At 39.1% G+C, this 22,881-nt stretch overlaps 1 protein-coding gene across 6 annotated transcripts in view; it reads right to left on the bottom strand.

Moving 5' to 3' along the window:
- The window catches only part of LOC136429875 (tetraspanin-18-like), a 53,087-nt gene that overhangs the window by 4,218 nt on the left and 25,988 nt on the right, over nucleotides 1-22,881 (bottom strand). For 5 of the 6 annotated variants that reach the window (XM_066419960.1, XM_066419955.1, XM_066419959.1 and 2 more), the window contains 7 exons: nucleotides 8,840-9,016; nucleotides 7,940-8,134; nucleotides 6,203-6,277; nucleotides 4,514-4,621; nucleotides 2,040-2,231; nucleotides 1,231-1,314; nucleotides 662-711 (listed from right to left, as the gene is read on the bottom strand). In XM_066419960.1, coding sequence (XP_066276057.1) covers nucleotides 662-711; nucleotides 1,231-1,314; nucleotides 2,040-2,231; nucleotides 4,514-4,621; nucleotides 6,203-6,277; nucleotides 7,940-8,134; nucleotides 8,840-8,908 — 773 coding nt within the window. In that variant the 5' untranslated portion in view covers nucleotides 8,909-9,016. Of the gene's footprint in view, nucleotides 1-661; nucleotides 712-1,230; nucleotides 1,315-2,039; nucleotides 2,232-4,513; nucleotides 4,622-6,202; nucleotides 6,278-7,939; nucleotides 8,135-8,839; nucleotides 9,017-18,515; nucleotides 18,607-22,881 lie in introns of those variants that run through there. The other variant, XM_066419958.1, reaches the window with a different exon arrangement.

Genomic DNA, 22,881 nt, shown 5'->3' with positions numbered 1-22,881 from the left:
GGGAGCAAGTGATATGAAAGCAAAAGGCACACAGGAGGTATGGAATCACCTGGCGAGGAAATGGTCTGATCCGAATATGAAGGACAAGCAAATCAAAAGACATCACAGAACAAAACCCTGCACCAAATCAACACACGCCAACCGAAAATCCATGCATGAACAAGACCATGAAAGAAAATCAACGCGATGAAGACAGTCAAGGTCAGGATATTGACATATCTTGATCAACGATCATAAAACAGACCTCACCACATGATCCATGCAGAGTAATGAAGCCCAGGCAAAGCAATACTCCGTGCAAGATGTATTAGCAGCCAAGCAATCTTCAGAACATATCAAAGTAAAGCTGCTGTCCTTTCAGTTGTCTCACACATGCAAATCAACTATCAAAGCTATCCTTTAGGTTCTCCCACACATGCAAATCAACAGGTCATCAAGACAATTGATAGCTCTGCACATACTGTAATGATTACATAAACTGGATTGGACTTCTAATGTCATGTTGGTAATTTGCATAATTGGAAGAGGGAACAACTGAAGATGCATGCAGTCAAAGGATAGCAGTCACAAAGTACAGTACATTACAAGTCAAAAAATAAAAATCTGCCACTGATAGTTGGTTATGAAGGGATTAAGGTAAGGAAGAAAAAGAATTTCGTACTTTTCTTCCATGTTGCGCACCATACAGATGGAGAACACCATACCAAGGATCTGGAAAAAACATTAAAAACACCTTTAAGTTTGTATCACTATAGTTCTAATGGCTAAGAAGTTGGCAACAACTGAACCAAACAAGCTGCACAACTTGTAAAACAGACATTTTCTTTTTCATGGCAGTACATGATATGATAGTAAATGAAAAGTTCAGTATGTTCAATTCATATAAAAGGTACATGTACCACAGTATTTCACATTAGAAGGGTGAAATCTACCACAAAAGTTGGCATACCTATATTGCAATACAGGCTTATAAGTGAGGGAGCATCCTCACAAACCTCGTTTTGGCGCATGACCCCGAGCTGACCCTGGGAAATTAAAAATGGCTACCGTAATTAGCACAGGGTCTATTAACTTGTTCATTAAAATGAGGGTCAGAAAACTCTTTAGACTCTTTAGAAAAAGGCTCTGACATTTGATTATCCAATGTTGTTGTTGCCCATCCCTCCATGACGTCTATAGATATAAGAGGTGGGAATTGATTTCCGGTAAAGTCCTTCTGCCGTGACCTACCATGACTGCTGCGATGGCGATTCCTACGATAGCGATGATGAGAATCTTCTGCTGGAACTCTGATTTCATCTTCTCAAAGCAGCCCTAGGAAAGAGAAACTGGTCAGCACAGTACAGAATATAGCAAGTTGTAAAAAACAAAAGCCCAAACTATAGTTGGTAACTACGCAAACAGATTTCTAAAGATTATATTTTTACCATGGCAGCAACACCAGTTACTCACAACTAAGAGGGCTATTTTCACATTTTGAAGGTGCTATTTTGATACTTGATGTATAGCAAAGAAATGTTTTATCATTTTAAAGATCATTTGATGTATAGCAAAGTTATATTCAGTTATATCATTTGGATACAGTTAAATCTGTAAAAGTGACCACACTTTTTCTTTGTCCCTTAGATAATTTTTCCCATTAACACAAGCATTAAGACTCCTGTCTATAGTGACCACCTGTCCATATATATAGACAGCTTTTATGGGTCCCCTGAGTGGTCTCCTTGGGCAGGTTTGACTGTACGTGTTTTTAAAATTTCTGATGTCTTTTTGAATTTTCACCTTTCCAGAGTTATGTACATATAGGAATCACGACAGTAAATGTTGAAATGTTCGCAGCGGATTAATCTTCGTGTTTTTCGCAGTGGCATCTTACCGCAGACTTAAAACCACCACAAAAATGTTTCTTCTTTCTTCTGCCACCTACCCCTTTGTTTCAACCGTGAACTAAAAACCACCGCGAACACTCCATTTTCTCCCTACTGCAAAATTAATCCCTGCGAACACAAATGAAGTTACGGTAACTGCTAGCGTCCTACCCCGGAGTTCATGTACATGGGGTCGTCGGGGTTCAGGTAGCAGGCGGTCTCGTTCTTGGGCAGGTTGTCGAGCGTGAGTTTATCCCTGACGCAGCAGGAGGAGGGAAAGTTCATCCGCGTGCCCTGTCCCTGGTTCGTAACCCAGTCCGATGACAGCCAGTCCCCGTAGCCTTTTGTTCCACAGCAACCAAACTGGAGAGGAAAAAAGTCACAGCTACATTAACCAAAGACTAGCTAAGTTATTCCCTTTTTATGTCAAAGAAGGTTAGACATCCTGACAACAAGATAAATGATACAACTGGATGGATTTTGTAAACAGTCAAACATTGCAGATAGCAATCACTATCACTGACAAAAGACAATGCAATAATTGTTATTGCTACATGTATCTGAGACATCTGGTTACAAAATCTAATCAGCAGCTTGTAGCTTTTGTGTTGTGTATTCCCTTTGCAGTTTCATATAATTCTACAGTGTTCAGTCTTCCTTTGTTTTCAGAAAAATTTGACTTAAAGAAGTTTTATAGGGGCCTTGTAGGTAGATGAGCTGTTGTAATCATCTGAACGGTAACTTCTGACAGTGCTGACTTGTCTATTAGACCTCCGCTTGAGAAATATTTCCTCCCACATAAGAAAAAGTAAAAAACAGTTTTCTGCAATTCCAGAAATTTGTTTGGGCTCATACAGATATTGCTTTAAATATTTGCCATCATCAGAAATGACCAAAATGAACAGACACAAGCCACAAACCAGCTTTCATTCTACTCTGTGTTTTGTACCATGTAAAGTATATGATAATATTATGTTGGTAGATTTATTAGGACTTTAAATGATGTAATCCGTATCTCTGTTATATTTCGTCTGACCCTTACCTCTTCCCCTTGTGACCTCAATTAAAAGCAGCATGTAGGCCGGCAAGCTTCTCATGAATAAACTAGAGTTCCACGAACACATTATCTTCGCCAAATAATCAAGGCTTATTATGGAGAGTGATTGACATTTACGTGCTTATCACCCCCTGCAAATTTGATCATGCACCATACCATTTGGAAGTTATGATGGGGCGAATGAGTCCAGTCTAGATGGGGTTAAAAATCATTTGGTGGTACAGGACTAGTATATGTGTAGAGTGTGCTGATACAAATGTATATGTTATAACTGGTCATGAAAAAAATATGACTATGTTGATATTATAGGTTCGATAAAGGTTCGATATTGCAGTGTTGTAAGTTGAAAGTGATGATGAAATGGTACAGTCAATATATATGAATAGAATAAATCTTTATTCCATATCATACACATTTTGAAAGACATAGTACATGTACATGTGACTTTTCCGCACCTAGCAGTGGTGCAGTTTTGGTACAGTGTACTCTCCAAGCAGAGGAGTGGGTCTGGCTGGTTTTTGACGCGTTTTTAGGTGTTTTTGTCAGGCTTTCTATTTTGTCCCCTTTTCATTATGTCGCCAATCGTGGTGAACAAAAATGCCTAAACTGAACGCGTTAAAAAACAGCAGGACCCACACCTCTACTTGGAGGATAGTTTATTTATTTGACCTACATGTACGTTTATGCAAGGCCATCTGGTTACATGACCTGACAGTCCCATGTCCTATTATGAAATGCAGTGGGTTAACAAACTTTCCTTTCTCATTATGCAAATTAGCTCCTGATTTGCATAATTAGTCATTGATTATGTAAAGCACCATCTGAGCTCTGTAAATACCAAATATCACGACGATCTGTCGACCCCTTCTCAAGTTATTCATGTCCGAATGTCAAAACAAAAATACCCACTGCAGTTCTTAACAAGCCGCTAGGGGGCCCAAATTTACAGAACTTACTTTTTGTGGCATGATCTATCTACCACACAAAAATCATGACCATAGCACTTTCAGAAAATATGCCTCCAAATTTTGAAGCTCTGTTGCAGTACCTTAGGTGCCCGCTAGAAGGCCCATTATCGAACTTGACCTTCCTTTCTGTAAACCCTACCCATCCACTAGATATCATACAGATCCATCAACAGCTTCTTGAGTTATGCTGGCGACATACAAATACACATCCACACAAAGCCCGCTGCAGTACCGACGGAAAATACAAGGGGAACCATTTTTGAACTTGACCTCCGTTTCCACAACATCTACACACCTGCAAAAAATCATGAAGATCCATCAGCGTTTCCATCACTTTTTTTGCCTACATACAAAAACAAAAAAATGCAAAGTCCGCTGCAGTTCTGTTGAAAAACGCAAGGTGAACCATTTTTGAACTTGACCTTCCTTTGCACAACCACTACACACCTACCGAAAATCATAAAGATTCATTGAAGCTTTCTTGAGTTATGCTCCTGACATACATTCAGACCCACCCAACAGATTTTTCAACCGAAAACATAATCTTCTCCGAGTACAAGTACTCGGCGAAGATAATTAAGGTTCAAAGAAACAAATAACTTCAACCACAGAAAACTTACGATGATCTGGACGTAGTTCCATGCGGCAGATGTGGGGTCCTGAGCCTTGGGTCCTTTGTAGTCCTCCTGAAGTGTCTTGTTCATCATGTCTGACAAAACCTGCTCCGACTGGAGATGAAAAGAAAAACACTTCTGTATCTGTATCTATATAGCCGGTACAACCGCCATTAGGCGTAACACACCAGCTTCGCAGGCACGCGGCGCGCCAGCAGCTGGTTATATTACACCGAACGGTCTGTTACATATCTGCATATCTGACTGCGACCGTTCTTTAAAGCTACATGTACTTAGTGAAGATGCTCCTACAGTACTTGATGACAACGAGTTCCATTCTACTATTATAATAGTTCTCGGAAAATATGAATTTTTACACATCAATCCTTCGCTGATAACTCTGGTACTAAAAAGCATGACTATTTCTAGTCCTCTTCAGAGCTGGCATTAGATACTTATCAGCCGGTACGTAAATCCACAAGTTTATTAGTCATTTTGTACATCATGGAAAGTCTGGACGTTGTTCTTCTGTATTCAAGTGACATCCATTGCAGATCTGCTTTCACTTGCAGGTCACTACATGGCAGTCTGATATGCCTACATACAAGTCTTAAAGCTGACTTAAACCTCTAAGTAATAGAACTACCTGAAATCTTAATACGAAAGTTCATCTGTGTTGATAGATGACATGATGAATAAAGACTGAACTTCACAAGACCATTTTTGGAAGGATTTGGACTTACCATGGAATGTACCGTTTACTACTACTTCTTCTGGGTGACATACCTTATCTGGGACTTACAACCCGTTGCTGCAGTCAGTGTCTCAGAAGTAGATTACTGTTAACAGTAGCAGACACCCAAAAATTTGGGTAAGTCCCATTTTTCTTCCAAGCATTGATCTTGTAACATTCAGAGAACTACCTGGAGTTATCTATCATAAAGTGCTGTTATCATTAAGTTACTTTTGGGACTATATTAATCACCAATTCTACAAGTCTTCTCCATCATTCTCCATCATTGTTGACAGAATCTACTTTATCTACAGATTCAAAAATGCTTTCAAGTTAATAAAATCCCAGAGATGTGTCTAAATGAGTTTTACAGCCAACTTGGACATTTGACAAATGTAGTGCAGTGATCTATCAGACAGCGTTGTGAATCATTTCCTCGGACCACTGCCAAGGCACAAGGCAGTATGGTGGAAAAAAAGGTGCTATGCTGCCAAGTTTGCCATGTACATTGTGGCAGACATGTTTCAATCATTAGGCCATGTTGATTTGATTATATGGATGACATCCCTGCGTGCATCAATTTTCTTCTGTTTAAAAAAAAGAAGTTTTCCGCCATATACTGTTGATTGAACAAAGCAGCTGAAAATTAGAAAATATGTGCCATAAATTGCACAAAAATATTTTGGAAAATGGATACTAATGTCGTAGAATGTCAAGTCCAAAGTCAAAGAAGAAGATGTAAAAGAACAAAAATGAAGAATCTATTATCTGGTATCCCATACTCTCACAGTGTGTTAAGTTTTGTCCATCATTCCTGACCATGTGGATTTCATAAATAAGGCAACTTTTTGGGGGGCCAAACTTTTTTTTTTATTCCCTAGCTCGCATCAGTTTTGGGGTCCCCAGAAGATGTCATCCATATAACAAAATTAACATGGTCTTACCTGGAATGACAAGCTTACCTTAGCTCTGAACATGAAAGCCAGCACGGCGGCCACGATCTCAGCCGCAAATATCAGCAGGAGGAGGATGAAGAACTGGAAGGAAGAAGAGCAAAATGAAGACACTGTTATCTATTGCAGCATTGGGAACAAAGGTTTCTTACAGACATACCGTTGTAAACCTTAATTGTCCTGTACATGTAAGTGTTATCTCATTTTCTGTGTACCTTTTTAGTCTTCTTGAATTGGTGATTAAAGAAAGACAATATAAAATTGTAAGAAAACATTAACTCATTTGAATATTTTCCTTTACAAGCAAAAGCAATATTTTTTACACGTCAAAGATACCAGCAGCATCTTCAGAGATTGTGTCATTGAAATTTGTCCAGATGGGTGGTATTTCTTAGTGTCTCATGTAACTTCTTTGTGTTGCTTTACTTCACTCCTAGATAATTCAACGTATTCGGTAGTCCATTAAAGCGTTAGTTTGATACAGCTCGTGGTGGTCCTGTTAAAATGAAATAATCAATGAGATGTGGCACCACTGCCAACACAGTGATCCCAGTGGTCTAATCATTGTGTCGCTTATTTAATACCTCTTCCATTGGTCTGTCCATTACGTATAATTATGGTGCCCATGTCTTTGTCCTACATCTCAACACAAATTGGTTTGCTTCATTGACTCTAGTCTAATGAGTAGTAATGAGACATAAGGGAGGCATCGATTGGCTGTAATATGTGCCACACATGTATTACAGCCAATCGCTACCTCCCTACGATGTGTCCCTGACCCAGCTATGGGCCATTTTCACAAAAAGATCTATACAATATATATATGTGTCAGGGGAAAGGCATGATATGGGGTCAGACTGAACTCATTGTAATCAACAGTACTTTGCAACATGTGGTTGTGAATGATAAACTCCCACAGGAAAGCATTGAAAATGTATCAAGGTCTTTTTCAAATCATGGCATTACTCATCATCCTCCTTCAGCAGACCCGACTCGCTCGGTACGTTACCTCCCGCATCGGCCCTGCTATTCTGGCCCTTGATTTAGGCTCCTGGTGACGTTACCACCAAACAGCTTGCAGCCAATCAGAGGACTGCCACAAGCTTGTCTTGTGGAAATCCGCAAAGGTCACTGGGAAGCTTTCGATATCAGCCAATCAGGTTATGTTTTACATCGCTACTTTTGGTTCTGAACAAAATAACAGCTGCTTGTGCCAAATGAGGCTAGCTCAATAATTCTTCATAAGCAACTGCCAGTAACGTCACCAGGAGGCGGGATCAAGGGCCAGAAAAGTAGAGCCGATGCCGGAGGTAATGAAACGAGCGGGTTGGGCCTGCTGGAAGAGGGTGGGCGTTACTTGGGGGTACATGAATTTCTTTAGCTATACAGTTTTTATTCTTGAAAAAATTGATATTGTCACTGCACATTCGTTAAAAAATGTTTCAGCTTTTTCTCAGTTTAAGACAGTTTCATGATAATGAATACTACTGTAAATCACTTTATCTTCACGGTAGCAAAATTTCACGGTATAAAGAAAATGGCCATTTTCACTGAACTTTAACTTCACGGTGGCGGCAAGCGATTTACAGAACAGGTGTGTGAAGGAATCATCAACAGTTTTTTTCACGATGATGATAAGTTTCCGGTACAGAGGTGACCGTGAAAACAACAGTGAACTTAAAGTTACAGTGGAAGAAACAAGAATTAAAGTATCTGAAATACACAGGAAACTGCACCCGTCCGTACCAGGATGAGCATGCACTTGCTCTCCTTGATGGCGCCGCAGCAGCCCAGGAAGCCGACGAAGAACACGAAAGCGCCGACCCCGATGAGGATGTACGCGCCCGTGATGAAGAGGGGGTTGTCCCCGACCAGCGTGATGAAACTCTGCTGCGCCACGATGACCCAGATCCCCACTCCTAGCAGGGCTGCTCCCGATAGCTGGAGAAACGATGGATAACGGTACATCTTAATCCAGATTCCTGATACTCAAGTTTACAGCTTTACATGGTGTTTTGTAGTACTAGAAAAGCAAACAGCTAAAGGCTTTCATGAAAAAGGTTTTTGTGTAAACAAGCAATATATATGTCTTATTTCAGGTTTCTACTCCTCAATTTGAATAATTATGGTAGAACATGATGATCTGAAGTACTACAAACATCCTAAGCATTAATCCGCCCTTCTTTTGAAATCACTAATTGTGTCCTAATCTCAGCAAGTATCCTTAGCTTCTGGACCTTCTTTGTGTAGTTCTTAGAGTCCCAAGTCTAATGTCTATGAGGTCTGTTCTAAGCATGCTAAGCAGATTTGTGCAATGCCAACATAAAAATTGTGACTTGTAAGAGTAGCACAGATTTCAGTACTAAGGACAGACCTAAAAGTTGCAATGTTTGGAAAACTCCTTCCAACAGAGCTTCACTTAGTGATACATGTACTCATTTGGCAAGATTGATTTTGGACCACATTGTAAAATTTATTTATAATCATAGCAATAAGTAAAATGTAATTAGGCATAAAAAGAGGTCTGCATACAAAAAACTTTACTAGAAGTAGAACAACTTACCAAAAAAATCATTTGTCATTGAGACTTTGAATTGATTAACTATTCACTTCTAACTATTGATACAGTAGCAAAACCCATCTTACCCAGAAAAGCAGGTTGAAGACAAACAACAAGTACTTCATGCAGTTATAACAGCCTCCTTCTGAGTCCATGGTGATTGGTCCTCCGACGTCACCTGATCGAAATGCTGTACTGGGATTGGCTCTTCAGTGGTTAAGCAAGGTCCAACAGCGGTTGAGAAAATCGGCTCTCCTAGATATCTGCAAGAGAAGGATTACATCATGAGGCTTCAGGTTGACTGTACATTCATTTTGGTAGGAAATTCTGATAATGGATCATAGGACACTGTAAATCCATTAAAGTTTGTGTGGTTTTTATTTCGCACTAAGGGGAAAATGGGGTGTTTGCGGTGGCTTTAATTTTGCCGCAGTGCTATAGTCACATACTGCTGCAGACAGTATTGGACAAAGATGTTTGCGGTGGTCTTAAGTTTGCAGTGAAACGGTCGCCGTGAAAAGCGAACATAAAATCACCACAAACATTTCTGCATTTACAGTACTCTTGTACAGGTTCGAAAACATCCAGTAGTTCTACTTATCAGTGTTTTGCTAGTGTTTTTAACAACATTAGTACAGAGTAAATTCTCTCCTGATAAAGATATATTTTGCATCATTATTCTTCCTGTTATTCCATTGAGTTATGTTACACGCTACAGCTGCGATAAAAAGACAAGATATGTTTTTGGCACATTAAGAGGAAGTGGACTATTAACTAAGGCCAGCTTATGGACCAAAGATTTCATTACCGAGCTGGTGAGGAGGAAAGTTGGCAGCAGTACCGCGTTGGTGTGAGATGGATGGACATAGTAATGATGAAGTAATGTCTGTTTTCCGGCTGTGTGATGTTTGGCATTTACTACTGTAACAGCAGTTACCATCAGAACCAAGCACTTCACATATACATGAGGGTCTGCATACAATGCTTTACGCTGAAGCCATAAGAACCTCCCTACGTATTACGATAAAATTAAGGAACACAATTACGCAAAATTTGATCGCCTTGCTACAAATTACGAGAATAAAACGGCTTTCCCTACGAGTTATGGGAAATGAAAAAAGCCTACTGTTCAAGCATAACACCTCATGTTTGACCAAAGAAGTGCATGTATCATCACACATTGTGTCAAGCATCTTGTCAAGTCCTTCCTTCCAACACAAGGCTTAAGGTTTAATGATTCAAGATATTCAACCTAGGATGTTGTCAACTTCCAGAATTGCAAGTAGTTTATATTCTTAACAACGATCTTGCAATCTGTCTCCAAACGCACAAATAGTGGTCGATATTCTTAACAACAATCTTGCAATTTGTCTCTAAATTGCACCTTGCAGGTAATACGGAGGTGTGCTGCTTGAAATTGGTTCCTTATCATGTAGCGCCTTGTATCAGAGCCAAGACTAATGATCTCGGATCTTAAAGTAATGGGAGGTCGACCCTAAGAAGCCAGCGGTCAGTGCTACATATGAGACATGGAACCATTAGACCCAATCTCCAATACCACATACATGGGCTGACTTCCAACTCCGGCATTAATTGTTACCTAAAATGAGGCTCACAGGATCCATTCCAAGAGCCTTTAAAAGGCAGGGCTCGAAATACCACTTACATGTGCAAGTTTGTGCACGTACAATTGTAAAACTGGAGCTGTGCACGTAATTTCAAGAAGACCTGCACTAGTGCAAGTTACCACCAGTAGGAATTTATCCCCTTTTACTCATGAAAAATTTTCACTCGCAATGAAGAATTGGTGCTCAAACAAATTACACATTAAGAACGCAACATTTTGTATCCCTTTTGAACTTGTATTCAATCTGTTTTTACGATTTTGAGACATATTTATTGGGCTTAAACCAAACAATTCAAAGGCTGCCATCATTGGGAATAGGGGCATCATACTTTAAAAAATCTGAAAACGTTAGGATAGAACTCACGACTTCTAGTTTCAGAGGCAGGGACTCTAACCACAGGGCTACGCATGCCTAGAAACTCTGCAGAAGGGACTGCAAGCAAGGCGCTCAAACCACCTGCCAACGTGCCCCACCAGCCCACCCTTATCGCAGTATCATTACCTCTCCTTGACTTGCCCAGGATTGATGGCCTTGTCACCCTGGATACATCGTTTCCACCATCCATCCGCCCACCCCTGACCCTATCTGGGACTCGTGCTGCCCAATCTCCACTGTGTGGACGTCGGGCAATCCATAACGGACAGGATGGTCCTGACCTTCTTTTAACCCTGGCCGTAAGTCCACAGATCTTCTGGCACAACTACTGCAGCAATCTACTTCTGATTACCTCGGAGATGACTTCAAGTTCATGGTCCTTTCCCCAAAATACATGTACGTTGTTAGAGTCACATCACCTAGTATCTTCATATTAGGGTTAACAGGGGTACGGCAGCATATCATCCCTTTTTCATAACCCCATAACATCATGCAGTAGAGGATGTCACTTTTATCTGTCATGTTTTAGTTACTTGATACTCAACATTGACCAGGATGGAAAAGTAACGGCACTATGTATCTTAGTGGTTCAACAAAAGGTTCCATGCATTTGGTAGGGTTAAACTCATTTGCTTGAGTGCCAGTCAAGTACATGTAGAGGCTTTTTTTTACAGTTTGGACTTGCTTTTAACAAGAAACATTTTATGACATTAATTATTATTGTGCCCTCTTTTATGACAGTTCTCTGACAACTAGAACATTTTCTCTCACCCTGTGTAATTTTTACAATGCGATCACGTAAGCAAATCAAAACCTATCCGATAGAGGCAGTTAATAACATTGCTCTCTGTGAAGGTAAAAATCAATGCACATGTGATTATATCATCCAACAAAATCATATTTCAAACTGTAACATCCAACAAGAAAGAAACCAGACTTACCTAGATTTTTGACTGAACAGTACCAGCCTTTGTAAAGGAATGAAAGAATTCGCTGCTTTTATGACATCACTCTATGCAGATTACAGACACGTGATCCAAATCGGTGCCACGAAATAAAGATAACTAAAGCTTGTTTTTAAAATTGACATTTATGGCATGTGCGCTTGTTTTTGACAGTTTCATCACAAGTACAACATATTCTCCCATTATGCGGCCGTTTTACGACGACTTCACGCTAGTGGATCCCTGCCAATACCATGCAGGTAGTTAACATTGTTCTTCAGGGTTTGAGGAAGGAACATGCCAGAATCAATACACCCGCGAACGTCCCCCATAAAGTCAAGTTCGTGTGCTGTAAGTGAAGAAACAACAAAGCCTGACATCACATGAGTGACACAAATTGGCACAACAATCTGCAGAATCAGGGCTACTTTACGGAACTCGATGCAAATATCATCACAGAGCTGGTCGTATGAATAATACAGAAGAACACTACGGTGCCAAACTTGTTACACGTCTAATCAAATCACGGCACTCGGCTATTTCCTGGTCGCAAAGACGAACTGTCGTGTCTCGTCATCTCACCGTGAGACAAGCCGCAAATCCACACAGGAGGGTAATGAAGTGGTCCACGCAAAACTTTAAGGGCCTTAATGGAGATCTTAAGAGGTTTCTAAGAATAGAACCAGTTTGTGGAGGGCCCTTTTTTTCTCCCTGTACTAAAGTGAATTTGTGCAATAAATCCTTAAGTTAGAAGCCACAACTTTCTTCATGTACAGTACTCCCTTTACATGTAGGTCAAAATTAAGTAACTGGACGTTTTTTAAAATTGGCATTAGGATCACAATACTTTAAGTTTAACCATATTATCTCAAGGCGCCATTTGATAGTGTATCTGCGCCAAGCGTGTGAAAAATCGCACAATATAATTGTGGTCACACTTATTGTCCTGAATTGGCCATGGTAAAGTGAGTTTGTGGAAAAAAAAACTTTCTGAGAATAGCATTGCCATCCCCAAAGAGACAAAACAACTCCTCCAAATGCAAAGCCATTAGATGTAGGCACTTCTTCACTTTTACTACCCACAAGTGTCCATTACGATGCCTGCAGTTGAACAACATTTCAAACCGATCGTGACACTAGAATAAAGGACGACTACGCATAAACTCCTAGTGCACTCGTCTTAAAAGCACTTAAGATAGCTGGAAATAAAGAATTGCTTCCCATACAGGGCCTACGGTGAGAATAGGGAGTGGCAAATGTTATAAGCACAATATTTCCCCATAGGCTTCCTTTGTCACACGAAAAATGTATTCAGAGTAATCTGTCTGAATTGCATGGCACTGAATTTTCTTAAAGTCGTTGTGCTTTTGCATGGAAAAAAATTGGGTCAGTCAAACACACACTGACCTGTCATTTGACCTCGATTTCTGCTTGCAGGAATATCGTCTGTGGCTGTTGGACTGAGTAAGTGGTTGCAAAAGGCTATCAAAAGGGCCTATACAGGATTCTAGATCTTATATTCCTCAGAAAATCATCTTCTGCATTTTCCTGAGAATCTTCTTATCAGTTGAAGGCTATGTGGAGGGTTTCAGAGGGTTCTCTATAAAATAAATGCTGATACACTGCCCCAATATTTTGGTAAAATCAGAGCATAACGCGTAGTTGAAGAATACCCTTTTCACAACCTCACATAACACTAAGATCAGGATTTCCACAGCGACTGATCAGAATACCAAGCAGAATGCAAAGAGGCATTTACGGTCTGAAAATTCCCATGCGGAATTTTGATGGCACTGAGTTATTGGCACTGCTACATCTCCCTGAAATGGTACGGCAATAAAAGACGCTGGGAATGATAATGGATTCATACATAAAAAAACCTTGGAGAAAACAGTACAATCTTGAGCACAAACCCTTTAAATTATTTTTCCTGCTTGCAAATCAGAAACTCGATAAAACTCTTAGTATCTTCTATTGCTTGTCTATTGCAGTGTTATTACCCTTGTTTGTATTTGTAAACAATATTTTGAATATACCCAGATATCTTTCAATGAGTAATTCTGCGAGCTTTTGCACCATGCGCCTGAAAATGTATGAAGCATTTTCATCACCCAATTTTCAGTTCTAACGCAATTCACCTCTTCTTGTAGGAAAATGGGCATTACGGTAGGCTAGAGTAATTCCGTCTGAGAGCTTGTCTACATGTTCGTAAATTGGACTGACACATCTCAGGGAAAGATCATTATATCTCAAGGAGGGGGGAAGTATAGTGATTGTAGCAGAACAGACCTGACATTAAAAAAAACTCTCTTGGACTTGTAGGCCTTTCAGCATACTGAACATGTATTCTCTAGATATTGCAATGAAATGATCTTGACATTTCTATTACTTCTTCTGTCTTTACTTAACATTTGTGAAAAAATAACTGTCCAATATTATACAATATCTATAGCAAACAAGTCTAGCATTAGAGCATTGCAATTTGAAGATCTTCTCCCTTAGGGTCACCGATGCTTATGTCATAGTAAAGAGAGTACACATCTGGGCTATCTTCAAAACCTGTCCCTCCATCCTGGGACAGAAATTTTTTTACAGTCAATACAACAAATCTGCACTTTACTATGTAAAAATGATTTTTAAAAAGCATTTTTGTAAGCTTAACATGACGGGCGTTACAACAAAAATTAACAACATGGGCTCCCAACAAAATTGAGTGGGATGGAAAATAAAATTCAAAGCTGGAGACACCCCTGGTACATGTATACACATATGCCTTTACACTTGGATCCACACTGTTAAGCAACCCTCAGGTATACCCAGACACACAGTGGGGAGAAAATGCTGTCATTTATGTCTGTAACCAGGCGAAAAGGATTATTTATCACCCTGCATTATAATGACTTTGCACATTGTCCATATAAGGCTTGTGTGATGCAGGGGCGTGTCACGATGTTCAGTCCTTGTCACGTAGAAGGACAAAGTTGAGTAAGACTGTTCCCTTGAATTGGATTGTAATCCGGAACTGAAGTCAAAAGGTACGATAGATAGACGAATTTGAACGACACAAAGTGATTTCGTCATAGGGGGGATTTTGCTCACAAAGTCTCCATGTAGTTGCGTAAGTGCATTAAGAATAGAACATTAATGAACATTTTCCAAACCTGGCCAGTGTCACGGTAACTACTCTCCTTCCTCACTTGCGCAAAATTCTGAGAAAAACAGCGCTTGTTTTGTACTTTCCCGTCGTACGTCAGTCAGATTGTAATCCAGCACCTGCTTCTTCCGGGTTCAGTGAATGTCGTTCGAACGTGCGCGATGACATGGCAGTTTTTTTAGCAAAATCCCCCCTATGACTACATCAGTTCGTGTCGTTCAAATTTGTGTATTGGTGCTTTTCTTTTACCTGCAATGATAACTCTCAATCATCAGTCTTCACTGTGGAAACTTTAAAGTCTACTTCATCAATCTGACGGTGTGATTATAATGTTTTTGAATATGACAATGTTTTCATCATAAGCCCACACCAATTCAATTTCTTGGTTAAAGGTTGTTTTTTTTTAAATTTTAGCACGCAAAAAATCATGGAAACAGAAGGCTGGGGTGAAAACTTGCACCTGGCCCTGTTCATTCCCTGAAATTGTGTGCACCAAAGTACAAACTTTCCTCTGAGATTCTGTTTTCATGTTGATTTTCCAATCTAGCATTTCTTTTGAAATTCCGTTAACCAAGAAATTAAAATGGTGTGGCCTAATGAGATGTGCCGATATGTAAAATTATAAACAGACCTGATAATTCAGCGTAAAGGCTGCAAGAAGGCTGTTTTAGAGAAATAAACAATAAACAATAAATAAATCATAAGAATTATTCTAAACAACAGCATAAGCAGTGCAGAGTTCATGATAAAACAGAATTCTGTGCACACGTCCTTATATTGAATGATTGCCCAGAAGCTCGTAAGGCATAATCACACTTATCTGTTCAAAGAACCTGAATTGATATTCAGCAGAATACATTCAAATGTGAAAGATTTTGTATAAATGTTGTGTATAGGTGTTGTTTCATACAAACAGAAAAACAAAAGTCTTTGAATTAATTCAACAGTGGTAATATACCCGGTGCTTGCAGAATATTTCCTACTGCAGAATACATTCAAATGTGAAAGATTTTGTATAAATGTTGTGTATAGGTGTTGTTTCATACAAACAGAAAAACAAAAGTCTTTTCTCTTCCTTTTGGCTGTTTTCATCTTGGTGTGGAATGTAGAATGGACTTCAAATAAGTCTGGGTTTCATGGATTATGAATATTTTGTGCGCACAGCTATTTGATTGCCTGAGGGCAAAGGAAAATTGTACGTCTCAAAACAGGGGAACCTAAATGCTTATTGTAGAGTATTGGGAAATGCTACGATTGGCATATAGAGCGGAGGACTCGAAATTCATTTTTGAGAATAGGTACACTGGTGCACCTGACCTTAAAATCTGGAATTTTTTTACACAATGCATAAAATAAAGTAGAATATCAGTAAATAATATTTACAAACCCTACTGCCTCTCTCCAGAACTTCATCTTCATCTGAAATTCTACAGCTAGCTTCGAAATTTTTAACTAGTAGCACAGCAAACAAAGTACAACAAAGGTTACATTGCTTTTTCTGATATTTAAATTCCAAGAATATTCTGTAGACCAATGTACAATAGTACCTCTACCCTACAGCCTACCGACAGTTAAAAATTAGGTGCACAGCTCCAATATTGGGCACACAAAGGTGCACATGCAACCAGTATTTCCAGCCCTGTAGGACTGGTGTATCCGTGCAGCCAGTGAAAAATTAGAATTTAGATGCACAGCAGCTCCAAATTTTGGGTGCACAAAGGTGCACATGCACCCAGCATTTTGAGCCCTGGCCTAATGCAACCCCACCCATTTCCCGTCTTCATTTCTAAGTAATTTCCAGAGACCATTTCTTCAATCTCCACCTGAGGCCCGGTCAAACCCACCTGTCAACCTGGCCTGCATCACAGCACGGGTCAATAATCAAGGCACTGAGCCAGGGTTCTAGCTAGCTTTAAATTCGTTTCCATCATCCCAACTCCGAATGACAGAAAGATCCTACAAAGAGCCTTCCTTTTTTTCTGTCACGTTGCACAAACATCTATCAATTTATTCTAATTTGGACATTTTTACATCTTTTACTCATGGATTTTTGTTCATCAAGGTTGACGGAATGGTCTAAAAAATCATCCATCATCTGAAACAACATTCCGTTGAATCAGAGCCAATGAGGAAATTAACCTCCATCCAACAACTGGCTCACTGATGAAGCACCTCTGTACTGATCTGACAGGAAGGCAGGAAGCAAAGGGTTAAAATACATGTATGAGACGTGGCGTAGAGGTCTACTACATCACAACACGGGTCTATAATCAAGGCACTGAGCCAGGGTTGCGGATCTACTGTCGATGTCACTCAAAGACAGATGAAAAAGGACCAGACTATGCATGATGTTCAAAATGGCTAAAAAACTGCACGGTGGACGTACCGACTGTATGTAGTATCTAATACCAGCTCAGAAAAGGACAATAAATAGTCATGCCAGACTTATCAAACTAGGATTGATGTGTTCAAAAATTTATATTAACTATCGTCGAGTGGAACTTGTTACCGTCAAGTGCTGTAATCCTCATTAGATAGCTTTGAACAATACATGAAAAAGCATCATGCTTTACCTCAATTGAGGACGACTGCTTTATCATATACTTTACGAGGAAGCATTTCTGCTTTTTCTTTTTTCAAATCCTTCAGACCTCATTGTTGACGAGCCATCACATTCCTGCAATCAATGATAATGGCTTACTCCCTAACACTAAGGGTCAGGTGGCCAGGTCAATGGAATACATAATCATAGCTAAATATGGGAGTGGCTACATATAAGGAAATAAGCAGGTGAGCAAGGCAACTTGAACCCTGTGTTAATTTCTGCCGAAGCAACAAGGATGGTCTCATAGCAGAGAAAAGGTTTCACCATTGAATGCTAACAAACATTTTAATATCTTGAACCTTGAACGTATCTATTGGTAACCAGAACGTTCTACATGCAAGCTCATAGAGGAGGATACCTTTCTTCAGTAGGACTGCTGTCAGCCTTCAGTGCCTTATCAAATGCTATCCACATTAAAAATAGCTAGATAGACCAGAGACAAGGAAATATGAAAACAGCACTACACGGCTGGAACATTGATATTGCAGGTTCCAAAATAGGGGGCATCCTTGAAGTCGCAATTTCACAGGGAGATAAAAATCAATATTTCAACATTGTCCCTCATTATAAACAATAAAATGAAATGAAATGCAGAATCATCAAGCATAGGGTAACATGCCCTGCGTTGTAGGTTATAACATTCTGTATCATAAACAAACATGGTAGTAAATATCTTAAGGAAAAAAAATCTGCCAACCATTTTGATTTTGTAAAAAAGAAATCAACAGAATAAATATGACACTTTAGCAGTAGCTATGTCTGGAGCACAGAAATCAAAGCAAATTCTAGATTACTGTACATCCTGCAGTTAAGTATAGCATGGCTCATTAATGTTTCTTTGAAGAAAAGCTAATCATTTTTTTCAAACAGGCAACCATGAAATATCACAGGTTAGAAATCAACAAAGAGAAGGCAGAAATCTAGCGAGTGATTTCAAAAATCACACCAACAAATGTCCACAACAAGCAATTTACATTACCCAGACTTGCACGGGCACGCCTTGATTATTATTAAAGCAAATAGGACTGCAACCTGTCCAGAATTTCACCCACAAACCTTGTTTTTTCTGCTCCCTCATTTGCAGCAGTGCAGAGGGAAGGAGAAGGGTTCCATCTTGATAAGGCTGTGATATATGAGAGAGGCACTAGCAGCCTGGAGAGGCCATAGAATATGCATGGCGGTGTCATGTGACCACAGGGTGCCCCCATCTTTCCTTGTGGGAGGGACTGTTTCATAAGTGCTTTGTATACGAAGTATCCTGCAACTGGGATATAAAGATAAGCAAATTTTCCACGGATAGGAGCCCTTGTGGGCTACTGGCTTACCCCTGGGGAGGGACCATCTCGTAAGCTCAAAATTCCCTACATGGATTCAGTCTCTGTGAATGTTTGAAATAGATTGAACCTGCTGTCATACAAGGAAAATAATAGGATGATTTCATGGCCATTTGAATTTGAAACCACCGTCGGGATAAAATGCAGTTGCACGTAAATCTAATGTAATGGTATGTTGATTCTATTAATCATTATCATCATCATCTTCACTCACAATGAGGTGGAACATGCACACAACGTTTACCCTCCGGTGCATTTTGTCATTGTCAACCCTTGGTGAGAAATTGCCAACACTACACAATAATCAAAACAATGAGATCAGCACCATGGCCATGTACCATTGTTTAGCCAGGATTTCCTTTGACATATGACTAATCCTAAAGTGCATTTTGTCATTGTCAAACTCGGTAAGAAAATGCCAACACTACACAATAATCATAACAAAGAGATCAGCACCATGGCCATGTACCATTGTTTAGCAAGGATTCTCCTTTGACACATGACTTATCCTCATGTGCATTTTGTCATTGTAAAACTCGGTAAGAAATTGCCAACACTACACAATAATCATACCTAAGATATCAGCACCACGGCCATGAACCATGGTGTAGCAAGAATCTTCCTTTGTCATCTGGCTTTTCCCACCACTTGGTGTAGGGAAAAACATGCTGCAAACAGAAATGAGCTGTTTTGATGCGTGAAATGAAAGGACTTTCTCCTATCTTTTTTAATGAACATCAAAGCTCACAAGGCCAGGATTTGAAGGTTGACCTTGGAATCAAAAGATTGCCAATCACAAGACCACAATACTACATCAATCAACTTACAAGGCATCGAAAATCAACAGTTTCAACAACAACAAAAATGATGCTGCCTGGAAAAAAAAATGCCTTCCTGGCATAAACCTCACCTACAAGAAAACCTAAGAATGGTCTAGACACTGATGGTACATAGAAATCCTGAAAATGTCGAGTGCAGCAGAAAGAGCCTTTAGCTTAACAATGTCTATTTACAGTACATTGATGAATGTTAGACATTCAGGTAATATGATATGCCAAAAATAGTTACTCAAGCAACTGGATCAAATTTTGAAACAGTCAGACGTTTCAGACATCATCTGCTGTCTTTCGTCAGTGACTAAAGGGAAAAAGTGGAGAAATAGGTTTTATACCAAAACTCTGAATTGGTTATCATTAAAGCAAAAATCTATTTATGGTATGAGCAGCAATGTAAAAACTGACCAGGTGGTAGTTATAGACAGAACTGTCACAAGTATGTTGTGAGTTATTGTACCTCAATTGGTATGTCCTTGGTATTTTTCCTCTGCTTCAAAGAACAAGCTTCCATGTTTATATTTTTCCTGAACTTTGTTCGACCGTCCCTTTGCAAATGTTCTCTTGTATAAATACATAGTAGTGATGATTCCAACATTTGTTCTTAGTCTAGTGCAACCAATAAAGACACATTGTCAATACCAACGATAGCATTCAACCGTCCCTTTGCAAATTTTCTGTCATATAAATACATAATAGTGATGACTCTAACATGTGTTCTTAGTCTAGTGGAACCGATAAAGAAACATCGACAATACCTACAACAACCTTCAACAGTCTCTTTGCAAATTTTCTGTCATATACGTACATAGTAGTGATGATTATAAAACAACATAATGTTGAGATAATGAGGAGTTTACCGTCCCAGCGTCCCCAGTGATGAGGAAATATTGGCTTCCCCATCAGATTCATAAACCGTTATTGATAAATCAATTCCCTTCAGTTGGTCGAGGCGACCAATTGTATTTTACAACGCAGGAGCCCATTGTCAGGAAATAACAATTCAGCTTCTTGGACGCATAAATTGTGCATTTTATTGGGATTCCTTGAGCTGACTGACAATGAAAAAATAGCTGAAATACTACTTGGTACTTTTATGATAGCAGAAGGGTTATCAATGCAACATAAGTCTTGGTATTCTGTATCGATCTCCGCTTTCTTGCTGCACAAGATCTATGAATAGGGCTTAAAACTTTAAAGAAGTAAATCCCCCTTCTACCTTGCATCCTGTGCAGATCTAAAGGTTTATCAATTAATGAGTTTGAAATCAATTTCAACAATGACAACGATGACTAAAGCAGCAATGTACCATTTTCTAAAAGCCACGAACATACTGTACACAATCATGCCATGTAATTTTCAGTTCTTTGGTAATATCCATTCAAAATGTTCTTAGCATTCATCTTACAATCATATATTCCTGAAAATTCTCTTTGTTCTAAAAGTAACCTACATTAACATTAATCCACCAGGCTACAAAAATCTGCCACCTAGAAAACCAATAGATTTGAAAGACCTCTAGTGCAGCACCCCCAGGTATGCACAGTTTAGATATACATTATTGCATTATATATATCTATACTGGGGGATGTTGGGTTGGAGATCTGTTTGGACGTCTTTTTTCAGGGTGGCGGAATTATACTAATAGATGTTACATGACTTGGCGCTCATATATAAAGACCATTCCTACCTATATACATAAGCAGAAGTGGCCTACCAAAGGAAAGGTACATCAAGATGGAGATGATTTGTCAAAACACTTTGGTACTAGCACATCAAAGGTACTAATCCAGTATGATCACTGGAGGAGAGGCCGCACAGGAACAGTAAGCCTATTTCCAGGTTGATCTAATCCGCCAAATGATTGGATATGGTCACAGCTCTCTGATGATAATGCATTATGCTGAGTTATCTATTTTGTCTCTTGTTCTGGCCGGGAACTCACCTCAAATTCAATATCAAATTACAGCAATTCTTATCTTCTTGATGGAAACCAAATACACATTGCAGGAGGTTGAAGTAAGAAGACCACTGTAGCCCGAAATGTTCCATGAATCCTGATACACACGGAACACATCTTCAATCAGGGCCAGAATGGAAATGTTCTGGGTGCAATCACCAGAAACAAATAGAGCACCAACTGAACAAAATGGACAACTGAATGAAAAGACTCTTTGTACACAACCATGTGATTGGTTGTGTACAAAGCGTCTTTTATTCAGTGACTTACTAATCTGAAGAGACTATTCAGGGAAAATGGAAAACTTTCCGAAAAACATAATTGTTCCTTACAAGAGCCTGTTTTCAATTTAAGAACAGAAAAGCATTTACTCCAATCTAATACCTTCAGTGCAATAAAGGCATTGAATGCAAGAGTTTCCCTGTAACAACTATGAGTCCCTGTGCACAAGGGTTCAGTTATGTAATCTTCTTTCTATCGATTGCCCGATAAAATTTGACCAATTCCTGCATGCGAATGAATTACAAATTACTTGCAGAAGGTTCCTTTGGGCACTTACAGTAGGGTTAGTGCACATTTACGGCGTTACAATTTGGATTGGCTATCTGCTTTTTACAACTTCAGCTTGTCCCAGCAAGGGCTTTAATGTATGTGTTGAAATGCCAGGGTTCAAAAAGGCATTTTATATTCATATGTACCATACTTTCTCATTATGAAAATCACACGTCCCATTTTCTACTGGTTGTCCTGTGTATGAAAAGTAATACAAAAGCTTTTGCATAGAAGAGTTGATTATTAATTCTCAAAAAGTGGGACAGCGAAAGAGAAGCAACACCGATATCAAAACAGATGATTGATCACATAATAAGCCAAGAGGAATGTTCCACTACTTTTTGTAGGGGACACAGGCTTACAGGAGGAAAGCAATTCAATCTGCTATCATAATAAGATGGTAAAACCGTAGGCAAAAGTAAAGCGTTAATCAGACAGAATAACAGAAAAACAGGACACATCAAAGAAGAACAATAGTACAACATGAAGCACTACAACATAAAATCGTCAAAGAAACAAATATCGAAGGTAAAACTGATGAAACACAACTATCATAAAACTATGATTTTATTTATCACGAAAAATCATTATTATGAAATATACTTTTTATTCAATTCTTTTAAATAAAATATCAAATATAATGTTATATTTTCATAATCTTTAATTTTGATCAGATGTTATGATGATAAAATATTATCATCCATATATCATTTATTATCATTATGCATTATGATTCTGTTTAT

This window comes from Branchiostoma lanceolatum, chromosome 3 (genome assembly GCF_035083965.1).
Source record: "Branchiostoma lanceolatum isolate klBraLanc5 chromosome 3, klBraLanc5.hap2, whole genome shotgun sequence".
Taxonomy (NCBI): Eukaryota; Metazoa; Chordata; class Leptocardii; order Amphioxiformes; family Branchiostomatidae; genus Branchiostoma; species Branchiostoma lanceolatum.
This window is presented reverse-complemented; position numbering and strand designations above follow the sequence as displayed.